Here is a 13050-nt window from a genome sequence, read left to right on the forward strand (position 1 = left end):
CAAGGAAATATGTAAATTGAAACTTTATGATAGAAACAAAAATTTTGCTTTGAGCAAAATATGTGGTGCAGAATAAAAGTTCTTGAATTCCCTTAAATGAAAGTTTTTGTGGTGGTGGTGATACCAGTAAGTTTGTGCAGTGTAATAGCTGTGGACCCTAGGCTGTTAATGACTTGACTGGTCAGCTTCAGGTAATTTATTTCTTTTAGTGATGTTATCATTCATTAGTATTTTGGACCAGGGGGGGGGGGGGGGGGGGAGAGCAGCAGCATCATCATCATCATCATCATGCATGTTTCCTTGTACACTTAAATTTTATTCACCTTTCCACATAAGGGAGTTAGAAAATGGGGTTAATATTAAATGGTAGTATAGTGTTAATATACTGAGGCCATTGTTGGCAAGTAGCAGATTTGTGTTAAATGGGGTTTTGATTTCCACGTAGTTGTCTGTAAGATATTAAATAATGGTTAAGTGTTATAGCTTTGTTGTATTCTGATTTTAGGTAGTTTTTCAACATTTCCCTCAGCCTCTGTGAAAAACTTTGATCACCATGTTAGTCGTTTTGCAGCCACGTCTCTTTATTTCGCTGCAGGAAAAATTTTCTATAGCTTGCCATTTCCTTTCACTATTCATAGTAAGTCATAAGCTGAAAACTTCTGTTATAATTCACAGGACTTAAATTTCTAGATGATCTTCAATCGTTGGTTTACCTTTCCATCTCCAGGACCATTTTATGTGGACGATCCCCATAATAACGTATAGGCTTTCCGGTAATAATGAAAAGCAATGTAGATTTGATATGCATCCTGTCATGGATTGCTTTACTAAGGAAAACAAATGCATGGGGTGTAAAGTTGGCTTGTAGATTCCATTGTGCATACAGGAACCATCATGTAATGTTTTTAGTCAAGGGGCTACAGAAATTTCCTGGTATGTTTTAAGTAATGGCAATCTGTTAAATAATGAGTTTGTTGAGAGTAAAATATGTAACTTGCCTCCACTTGTGAAAATTCAAATGCATACGGATTCACGGAGTTTGTTATATATTGCATACATTTTCTATAGAACAGACCAGATGGTAAGATGTGATGTGGCTGATTTTTAAAAGTATTTTATGACTGTTACATGGATCAAGTTTGTAAATATTTATATACTTTACTGAGTGCAGTTAGAGGCTTCATACGCTTATATTCAGATGTTCTTAGAGGAGAAAATTTTTAGGACTGATTGCAAGTTCATACTGAAACAGAACGTTTCATAAATATCCAGTTCCATCAGTGTTTCTTTTATTTGAAGAACTTGCCATGAAAAATTATCTGCACACCAGTCAAAGCATTCGTACCTGCAACATAAGAATTATTTTCATTATAGATGTAATGTATAGTAATACAGCATTTCATAGTAACGCAGAGAGAAAGCATCTGGATAGTATGGAGCCTCAGAGAAAGCTTAAAAGTATGTTCTTGTTGATTTTCTTTGTCCAATAAATGATAGTAAACAATTTTATTTTGAGATTTATGAATGATATGACTTTTGTTTCCATTGATAACAATAGGCAAACCAGCGTGAGGAGGAGTATAAGCAACAGATTAAGAACCTGAACAACAGGCTAAAGGAGGTATAGCACGACGGTTATTTGTGTCGAGCTAGATCCAAGCATGGTTGTCATAACCGTAGTTTGCAGTGTGCCTGTGATCTTTTTTGTGTATTTATTTTAACATGTGAACGTCTTTTTAATGCAGAGTGTTTAGCTTTTGCCTGATGCCTTTGCTTCCTCTGTCACATTTCCTAGGCGACACAGCGTGAAGAGACGTTTGAGGAGCAGGTGAAAGCCCTTTCTGGATCTTTGAAAGAGGTAACTTTATGGAAACAGTACATTTTTATCCTGTCAAACTGGAGACAAGCTTCTACGGAATATTTTCAATTACAGTTGGTGGTGGGCAGCTTACTCACTTAGCTATTTTCTAGACTTTTTTAAAACATCAATGTTGGAGTTAATCATTGCTACTGGGAATAATAGGCTCATTTTAGAATTAACTCAGGGAGGCACTGTAAATATTTTTATTTGGGTTTTTAGTTTCTCTAGGTTTATCTGCAAGTACCATTTAAACAAATTGATTAGAAGTATGTAGTAATTAGTAGTCTGACCTTAAAAACAAAAAAAATAATTTTTGCTGTGATATTAGTATTGTTAAGAGGAGGGACTGACTGAATTGTGATCCTCATATAAACAGAACAAATTGTTTTCACTCCAATTTGAGTAGTGGTGAGTTGTAAAGGGCCCTTTAGTATTTGCTTAAATTTGTGTTGCTGTTAGCACAGTTGACCCATCCCCTTCGAACCAATACAGTACTGTGTAACCCAGTTGACATTAAATTTATCAGCACTCTAGATTGAATAAATAGCCATGCACTGGCGATGAATCGTGCATACTGTACTTGCTGATATTGCTTAGAAATATCAAATTTAAAAATTGTCTTTTTCTTGGTAGCACCTAATTTGGGAGTATTTCTCCTTGCTACAGCTTCACAGCTTCATCTGGTAAGGTTGGTGACGTCTCTCTCTCTCTCTCTCTCTCTGTCTGTCTGTCTGTCTGTCTGTCTGTGTGTGTGTGTGTGTGTGTGTGTGTGTGTGTGTGTGTGTGTGTGTCCAAATTTTTGGTAAATTGTGTGGATGAGTACTTTTAACTAATGTTAGCATGCAGACGCTTTACTTCCTTTACTTGTTCACATAAAATTATGCATGATCAGATAAGTTCTGCCCTAATATCACCGAAAATATTTTTATTGTTGGACTAATTATTGTAGTCTGTAAGTGCAACAATTAATAACTTACTGTGTGTTGTGTGTGTGGGTGGGGGGGGGGGGGGAGGACAACACACATTAATTGATGTATCATACTACTTTTAATTAGATGAATTATTGAAGATACAGTTAGATATATTTACACTACTTCAACATAATGTAGTTCTTTGTAAATGTGTGTACATACGTTGCAGCCAGCTATTTACAGCTATATAATTTTAAAAGGTAAACTGTAATAAAGACTTGGAATGTAACAATATTATGATACTCACCATATAGTGGAGCTGCTAACATGTGGAGAGGCACAACAAAAAGTCTGTCAGAAAGTGAGCTATCAGCAAGCAAGGCCTTCATCAGAAATAGATTACACACAACCATGGAAACGCAACGTACAAACGACTGCAGTCTCTGGCTGCTGTGACTTAATATTCTTAGAATGAAATGTGTGGTCTAAAGGCAGAGTTCATTTGATCGTAGGATTCCTCACCCACCTTTCCCTCATGTAACATTGTAACCTAGTGTACAATTTGATCTGAATATAAATTAAACTGTGTACCCTCCTCTTACCTCTGTAACTAACTGGCTAAGTCAGTGGAAGGAAATTGAATACATCATTAGTTGGACTATGTCTTGTAAACGGGTGTGGAGCTTAGAACAATCTTTGTATTGAGCAAAAACAATGGTATTTAAGTATGATCAGTACTTTTGAGTGGCCCTTTCCGAACAACACATGTTGCAAATCTACTCCATTATTAATTTTTCTTTTCTCTGTTATGAGTGGCAGGTGTGGTTTAATTAAGCTTCATGTTTTCAGTCAGATCCTATTCAAAATATGTATGCAAACTACTCACTTAAGAGACTGTGTCATTTTATTACTGTAAGAGCCAAGTGCTCATTGTGTATCAGCAAACATGTTTGAAAAAAAAAATTGTTTGCAAAATTCCCTAACTGTTCTGTACTTAAGTGCATGAAATATGAACATCATTCCAGTTTGTGTAGTATTTCCCATATTTGGAGTTTCCAAATAAGCAGTCCGTAGTATATGTTTTGTGTATAAAAATTGTATGTTCTAATCTGCAAATTGAAATCAGTTAAAAAAAGATATGTCATACAAGTTTTGTCACCTTAATTTTCTTTACACACTGTGGCAGCCTCGAAAATATTAAGTTGTGCTAACTGTGATACTGGTTGTACAACAAGCTGTTTGTGGAGAAATTGTCAAAATAAGGCCTTGAACAGGGCTTAAAGTAGCCTGTATGAAGTAGATTTTGTTGCTGACCTAACAACAAATAGTCAAAAATATTTAGTGGGGAGAATCAAAAATATTTTGTGGGGAGAGGAGACTTAGTTTCAGAGAAAGATAGTTCTGTAGTGCAAATCGGTGCTGTTACAGTAAATTGCAAAATCACTGGTCTTATTGAGAGGGATGTTAAATATAATCAAACAGCACTAAAATATGTAAGAAATTTCATTGCATGCTGGAAAGTAAACAAATAGCATAGCTTATTAAGTTGAGAAAATTGGATGTCACTGAGTATCGTTTAAAGTAAAATTAAAAAATGAAGTGCAGCAAGATCAACAACACAGCATAAACACCATGTTTTTCTGCCATTATTATTAGTATGTGATGTCTACTGAAAAAAATGGATTTAAATGAATTAACATACAAGAATTAAATCTGTGATTAGTGCCAAACAAAAACATCAGTTTTAGTGTTTAAAAAAAAGGTTGCAGGTAAAAACACATTTATTTGGGAATTCTCGTCATACTTAATAACAGTTCTTTTAAAATTAAATTTAACATTTGTAAAGTAATTCAAATGAAGGTCAAGCACAGTAATGGAAAGAACACAATTGCATTTGTGGTTAGCAGTTTCTCACTGTAGTTGTTCAGATTCTTTGAAATTGTAAATTCTCCTTATTTGATTCTTAGTGGCTGAATCAATGAAAAATGGCATCAGATGTAGGAAAGCTTCACTACAAACTGAACTGTTATTTGGTATATGTTTATCTACAAACATGCAGAACCTTTCCCATTCAGACTTTTTATCTCTTATATACTCAACAGCTCTGGAAGTTTAGATTCTAAATAAATTTGGGAATGTTTCATTGAATGTTACTTGTTCATTCTTGCTCTTAAAATTTATTTCTAATTGTGTGAATTTCCATTGTTTAAATTCTCAGGCTGAAGCCAGAGCTGAGTTTGCTGAAAGGTCAGTGCAGAAGTTGCAGAAGGAGGTCGACAGGCTTGAGGGTAAGTACTCGTTCACATGTTTGGAATTTATTTTGAAATACAGATATAGTCTTCAGGTCTGCCAGAGTTGTCTCAAGGCAAGGAGAGAAAGAAAGAAAATACCTTTAAAAGTAGGTGTCCCCATATAGACCACCATGTATGTTGGAAAAACAGTGCCACTTAAAAGGATTTTACTTGTGTAGTAGTTTCAGCTCGACTTCTACTGCTAAACAGTTTCTGGTTAATTATGAAGTAAATAGCCCTTAATTGTTTTAATTCCTTGCAGAAAGAAAATCTCCTAAAATACTGTCACAGAAAATCTGATATTCTTCCTTCCTTTGTTGAAAGTCAACAGTGTGTTATTTTCACATAACATTGTAGCTCAGAAAAAAATAACATTCTAAAGAAGCATAAACACAATTTCCATTTTCTTTCTTCCTTTCTGGTTTACTCTCGAATGTTAGAAGGATTACTTATATGCTAGAGCTTTCTTGATATGGTTTGACGTTTTGCTATACATATATTTCAGAAAGAGAACAGTTCTTTAGCAAAAGTTCAGTAATGAAAGGTTTGCGTCTAAAAGTTTTCCTTGACAGTTCTGGCAGAAAAATATAGGATATTTGGAATAGTGTTACTGTAAATATCAGGCATTTCAGGTGATAGTCCATTTCAGAGATACTCAAAAGAGGTTTAGTTCACTTTTCAAAAATTTCTGTATTTGATTTAAATATAATGTTGTTTTGAGTTTTATTAAGGCACAGAAATTTTGCTGCACTATTGTAAGTAATTATTTCGCTTCTGTTGAATTGCAATAGTAAATTTTTCTGTATTTTTTGAGCAATTGCAAAGTATTTTTGTTTAGAATTCTGAGCACATAATGCATAGGCAGTAGTTTCCTGAAATGAAATGTATTTGTTCTAGAATCCCACAGTCTTATAATATTCTGCATCATGGTTTCTAACAAGCATGCTGATGTGCAATTAATGGTGACATTAATTCTTGGTGCAGTTGATTAAAAGATACAAATTTGGCTATGATTTCAAATGATACAGTTTGTATACAGTTATTTAAATCAGTGAGCAATGTAAATTAGTTCTGAAAACACTGAAACATGTATAAAGTGTTGTTAAATGTTGTGAGGTTACATTACAACATTTGCATTTATATGTGGGTACAAGCAATTCTATTGAACACACCAATGAAGATTTTGTAAAGAACTAACACCTTAAACATGATAGACATCTGAAGTGCCATAGTGGGTAATTAAGAGTTATTATCTGACTAAAGATAGAATTTGTATGTGCGTCCATTTTCATCTTCGGGGGGGGGGGGGGGGGGGGGGGGGTGGCGGCAAGAGGGAATACCGTATATCCGACAGACCACAAATACTCTTTAGCAGTAATCTGTGACAGAATCTTGGGTGTCTTGCTGCAGTAAGGCATTGGTTGGGTTCTACAGTTATACTGTTCCTGGCAGATGATAGAGAAGCACAAATATATGTGAAAGGAGGTGCAAGAACAAAAGCCTTCCCGTAAGAGTATGTGTAGAAGTTGGTTTTATGAGATTGCATTATTGCTGTTTCAGCACTTCTCCGTGTGGAACACGATTACCCCAATGTGTTAGCTCAGCTTTGGGTAATGCACTATGGTGAGGGAGCAACATTCATTAAATACATTTAAAGCCAGTGGCCATATCGTGTTGGATTCACAGGTTCTTAACCATTCACCAAAGTTAGCATCATTGAACCCAGTTCGTATTTGGATGGGTGAGTGGCTCTGGGGGCTGTCGGCTCGAGAGCACATGAGAGCCACCAAAATGGTATTCAATTAAGACTTGTGCCCGGCCATTGAGACATACAGAATTATTATTAGTGTTAACCCTCGAGTGGCCCTGCCATTTTTTATAACGTTAGGTGGTGTATGCTGTATTTTCTTCACATGTGAAGAATAGCTGTCTTTATGTTGCCAAGGCATACATATATGAACGAAGTCAGTTTAATTAAACAATGATAAAACACACATATTAAGAGTTAAATTACTGTTTAATTTAACAATAATAACATACTCTCATATGAGTGTGTCGCCGCATGTAAGTGTTATCACACAGTAATGACCCACTCAAAGCATTAAACTGTGTAGTTGCATCAGATTCCATCCAACCCCTTATTAGATTAATTATTTCGCAGACAACTGCCTCATTGTGGGATAGTGCCGCTTGCTTAGAATCTGGGTAATTTTCTTGCACAGACCGTAAATTTTTCTCACTTGGCCCACTGTTTATCGTATATCACTGCTGCTCACTTGATGTATGACAGCACAACTTTACACTGTGTTAGCTGAAGCAATAATGAATGAATAGGTACAGGCTCACAATTGTAAAACAAAGCTGGATTGGTACAAGACAATGTTATTTATTGATGGTGCTCATTATACATAGATGCGCTTGCATAAGGCAGAAATTTAATACCTTGCTGTAATCAATATTTTATTGCTAGCTCTCAGTACCATAGGAAAAATATAGGGATTTAGAAGCTTTGGCAACACCTAGGCCATGCGAAAGATGAATCTGCTATTAACAAAAATTACTTATCAATTACTTGTGAAACAAGTTACTAAAAGAAAGTTCTTACATACAAAGGTAAACTGTTAAATTATTGAAATTTGTATCTTATCAACTGTTATCAGAACATAATTTTGTTCTTGCTGTGTGTGTGTGTGTGTGTGTGTGTGTGTGTGTGTGTGTGTGTGTGAAGCTTAGAATTGTTTTCTGTGTTGAAGTTCAGAATTAACTTTGTAAATTTAAAATTTTTATTTAAGTTAGCTGAAGATGGTTAAAACAGGAGAATGAAGGAAGTTGGAATCCAACTGTCACCACTGAAATTTGTTGTTTATTTTCAGATCTGTGTTGCTAATGTGTGGTACTATTTTTGGCATGTCTAAACTTTGTTCACCTTAAGTTTCCATGTTCATATCTCCATACAACTTTAATTCCTTTTCCTGTGTGTAATTTTTACAGCCCCATCAAGTACATTGTGGAATGTAAAATTCCCACATCATAAACAACTGTGTTGTTAGTAGTTCGATAGGCAACAGAATAAAGTTGTTTCTTCATTGCTTCTTATTTTCATTTCAGTTCGTGTGTTAATTTCAGTAGAGAATAAATTTAACAAATGCCAGAAATTGTTCATGATTAAGTATTTGTCATTGTGAGGGACAAAATAACTAATAGCAGTGCTGAATTTATATTTATAGATTCTGCAATTGCTAAATAGGTCAATGCAGTTTGTGAAATAAAAGCTTTAGACTGTTTTTTTGCAGTGTGATATTTTGCTAAGATTTCAAAAGGGGCAAAACACAGTTCCAGGTCCTCAGCCAGTGCTACAGTCTATAAAGTCTTAAGAACAAATGAGATTCTAGACAATTTGCTTTCTCTTAATGGGAAAATTTCTTGCAAGTAAGAAACTAGACAACATTTTTATTAAGACAAGGAAAATGTTAAAATATGAGGAACTGACGTCCTTCACTACCTTTTAATCATCCTGTTAAATGTAATTTAATTCATGATACTAAATATGTTCTAACTGTGTTTGACACTGACTTATTAATAATTTGTGTTTGTGTACACGTGTGTGAGTGAACATCAAACCCACTGTTTACAGATGACCTATTGGCTGAGAAAGAGAAGAATAAACTGCTGCAGGAAGAGATGGAGGCAACCTTGCATGATATTCAGAATATGTAATCCTGCGCCCTACTGTGGCATTAAGATGACTTAATCGTGTTGCGTGCTCAGAAATCCCCAGGTTTGATGAAAAAGTCCCTACTTTCCCCAAGCCCACAAATTGAAACATTCATCACTTCAAAACTGAACTACTTCCAGTGTATTACTTTTTATTTCTTTTTTGTTCTGTTCAGATAGTTTGAAGTAGGGCCTGTGGCACAAATATTCATTCTCCATTACATTCCAGAATGCAGTAGTGGTTTGTTGGTATTAATATGAAAATTGAGGTATTGAGAGATGTAGTGAGATGCTACTAGCGCATTGTGAACTGGAATTGGACACAATTCTCAAAGTACTTTATGTAAGCATTTATATTGTGTTCAAGTCAACATTATTGGTGCTACAGATTTTTCTATCGTTCTATGTGGTTAGTCAGATATAGTGTTGCCCAAATGGTTTGCTTAAATCAATTTATTGATGAGTGTTTCAAACAGCACAGTGTGACATCATTGAAATGATAGTTAATAATCAATAAATCTAGTTTGGTGTGTTAAGTGTGCTTCTGCAGTAGCCATATTGATTGATTACTGTCTGAGTATGAAACTGTAAATAAGCATAAGCAACTGCTGGGGAAGATAAATATTTATTACAGTTTTCTATGTAATAGTTGTGCAAATAATAGTACAGTACCTTACTAAATAACAAGCTTTCATTTTTTCCTGCAATGTGTTGACAGTGATAAAAACAGTTTCCTGCCAACGTTTTTGTAATCGAAAGCACAGTATTGTTAAAGAAACAATGAATCTGTAGTGCCTTCCTATTCTTCAAAAGACAAAGTACAATACTGGTACTTCTATGGTGTTACACTTCATATCCAGAGGAAAATTCCTGTTTTGCATGAATGCCTAAATTGCATGGATGTTTTTATTATTATTTTGCTCCCTAGTACTTTTAAGTAATATTTAATTTTTGTAGATGACACTAAAACTATAACACAGTATGAAGAGTTTTATATTTTTGTTGCTGAATGTATCATTATTTGCATTTTTTAAATAAAGAAAACTGGATGATATGTGAAATGAAACTGTTATACTGCCTCATCTTCATATGCTTATTTATTGTGTTAAATTAGTATTAATTTGTAAATTTTATCATAGTTATGTTGTATATCTAACAGTGTTGGGTAATAAAAATGTTTAATATTAGCATGGTTATTTTATAAATTTTGCACTGTTGATTTTAGCTTATTCCAGTCACGTCCTAATTTCTCAATAGAAGCAAACAGCTGCACAAAAGCAGCTCCTGTTTGTGCAATTAATTTGAGTTGTTGTAGAGTGTCAGTGCATTAAAACAGCATGTTTTTAATTTTTCTCTTTTGTGTATGTTTATTCACCTTCTCCTAAATCAATTATCCATTTGTCCTTCCTAAATTCCCACAGTTACTATCAAACTTGGGGGTAATAAGAATTATTAAAGTGTCTAAAATACTTCAGGTGGTCTCCATTTTTATTAGATTGCATCATTGTATATCTTAATTTATATTTGTTCCACTTTGCAGATGAGCTGGTGATAGAGAAGGAGAAATACAAGATAATTGGTGACGATTTGGATTCTGCCTTCGTAGAATTAATCTTATGAACAATTAATGACAGGCAGTGTTGGGCGGTTTCGGTGTGTGCCATCAATACTGTACTGCTACTGCTACTTCACAAAATCACCATTTACATCACACAGTCTATGGCTGCCTGCATCCAGAAATTGCTTTGTATTTTAGAATCATTCTAACCCATTATCCTAGAACAGTGAATGAATGACACAGTTTTATGTACTAGTGTTCCTACGAACAGAATTAGAAGTAAAGCCTCTATCAAACAAGATGATTATTATTTTTGTAATCTAGAAGTTTTTGGATTCCTTTTAAACTTTTTATTTTTGAAACTATTCTTGTATTGTAACTTCAGTTGTAACATTTTTTATGCATTATTGTTTCATAACTTTGTGTGTCTCGAGAGTTTAAAAAGGTAGGGACAACATGGACTATTGTCACAAATTGGATAACTGTATATTGAATGCCTGTATAATGTACATTTGTAAATTTCAATGCTTGCATCATCTGTTAGTCAATCATTGAACTAGCATTTTTTCCCCATTTTTGTCCTGTTTTGAAATTAGGACTAGTTTGGTAGAGGACACGTAAAATGAAATGGCTTCTTGGTTAACTGGTTACCAGTATCAGCCTGCTAGTAGTTCCAGTTGCTTTTCCTATGTAGTGCTTTTGCAAGCTTTGTTTTGTAATGAAGCACTGCTTTGTAGTCAGTACTGATAAAGGAAAAATGACAAATTTTGCTGTGCCATATTAGAATCCATTGGCAAATGCAATGTTCATTGCTAAAGGAATATTTTCTCTTATTTCTTTGATATCTATTCTGTTGTCAATTTCTTTGCAGATGAGTTGGTACACGAGAAGGAGAAGTACAAGTACATATGTGATGACCTTGACATGACATTCACCGAACTTATTGGCCACTAGGAAACTGTTTAAATACTGTTTTTCAAGATATGTTAGCTGAGATGGGTTCACAGCTTTCAGTAAATTTTCCTGTCCAGAACTTGCCTACAGAACTAGGTTGTGTAAAGTTTTAAGTGTGCCAGGAAACAAAGGTCTTAAAGTGTGCCAGAAAACATCTTTGTAGGTGAAGAACTTTTCACGTCAGGCCATTGTCAGCAAAACCAACTTGTGTTGTAATTTTTACTCATCATTAAAATCTTTCTTCATTGAGTTGGAAGGCAGCCTGTCAGTCATTAGTATGGGGAAACCAGTCTCTGATATTACTGCTTACTTCTTTACTGCCACAGGGATGTCACATTTATCCAGATTTCTATACTAATGGCTGTTTTTAATCTTTTAAACAATGTGTGGACCCATCCTTCAGGTCAAGTTGCAGTCTGTACAAGGATGAAATAAAAATATTACTATTTAAAGTTTATTTGCTTGTTTTATTTCTGTACCACATATGTAGAATAAACTGTGATGCAAGTTGTTACATTTCCCTTCACCTTTTCTTGAACACATTAATATCAAGGTAGTTTTCTTTTTCTTTTTGTTTAATTTATGCCGAATTTGTAAATTCATTCAGTTCCAGGGATACAGTTCACTGTAAATTGATGCAACAATATATGTTAATTCCTTGTGAGCACACTTTCACAATTATCATGTAACTATGTAGATGCAGTATTTGTGAGTTTTAAATATGTGCCTGATTAGCTTAGTTCTACTCATCCATCACACTTTTGTGTTCTGCACCGTAACTTTTCTTTTCTATATTTCCAAATGTTGCATATGTTAATAAGATACTATCCAGCTTTAGACTTTGTGGAATGACTTTCAATTTACAGTCTTATCAAACCAAATGCTGTGAAAATGATCACGATATATTATCATAGCTAGTCACATGGTACTTGCTGCAATGTGAAAATCCACTGGGACTTAAAGAAAAAGGGAAACGTTTTCAAAACAAAGATAATAATTTGATAACTGCTGAAAGATCTCTCTTTTGCTTCCATGACCACTTCATCAGTTATCACTGTTGTGTATCAGACAGACAGCAACAGGAAGCAAATTTAGTAAAAAATGATATAGTTCTGCATATTGAGAGAGCTGCATCAAACCAGTCTCAGGACTGAAGACAACAACAACAATTGAGGATGAATAAAGAGAACACTTGGGAGTCACTGTTAGATTCATTGCATATTAACAATATAAAAATTTATAACAAAATGCATATCTTTCGTAAAAAATTGACTTGAAAGAAAGGCAATTTGGAAATATTGTAATAAAAAAAGGGTTCCTTAAGTCAATAATGCATACCTGTGAGCTCAGTTAGTGCACTGGGTAGTGTTTCCCAGTAGAATACTCAAAGCCATTCAGTACCAGGTCTTTGTGTAAATTTTTTAAATCTTGCCAATAGTGTTGTAACACACACACACACACACACACACACACACACACACACACACACACTTGCTTAAAGTATATGTATCGTAAAACTAGACTTTTGTTTGGATTGAACGTAAGTCATTAGTCTAAAATAATCATGAAGAGTAATAATCAGCTTAAAAATAAATTTGCTGAGTCAGGAATGACTACAAAATATGCCAATGTGAATATATTAAACATACTATGTTCCATAACATCGGTATGTTGTAATACCGATATTTTGAATACTCGATGACAACATGTCTGTCACAGAATGTGTAGTCAGACACAGTGTGAAAAGCTTGTAAGGGTGTT

The 13050-nt window shown here is 34.4% G+C and overlaps 1 protein-coding gene across 17 annotated transcripts in view; it reads left to right on the plus strand.

Moving 5' to 3' along the window:
- Nucleotides 1-11746, plus strand: part of LOC126412332 (tropomyosin) — a 164722-nt gene extending 152976 nt beyond the window's left edge. For 4 of the 17 annotated variants that reach the window (XM_050081866.1, XM_050081865.1, XM_050081860.1 and 1 more), the window contains 3 exons: nt 1559-1621; nt 4991-5060; nt 8698-10124. In XM_050081866.1, coding sequence (XP_049937823.1) covers nt 1559-1621; nt 4991-5060; nt 8698-8780 — 216 coding nt within the window. In that variant the 3' untranslated portion in view covers nt 8781-10124. Of the gene's footprint in view, nt 1-1558; nt 1622-1795; nt 1859-4990; nt 5061-8697; nt 10125-10317 lie in introns of those variants that run through there. The other 13 variants (XM_050081864.1, XM_050081856.1, XM_050081871.1 and 10 more) reach the window with 5 other exon arrangements.
- The last annotated feature ends 1304 nt before the right edge of the window (nt 11747-13050 follow it).

Source organism: Schistocerca serialis, chromosome 7, assembly GCF_023864345.2.
Source record: "Schistocerca serialis cubense isolate TAMUIC-IGC-003099 chromosome 7, iqSchSeri2.2, whole genome shotgun sequence".
In the NCBI taxonomy this organism is placed as follows: domain Eukaryota; kingdom Metazoa; phylum Arthropoda; class Insecta; order Orthoptera; family Acrididae; genus Schistocerca; species Schistocerca serialis.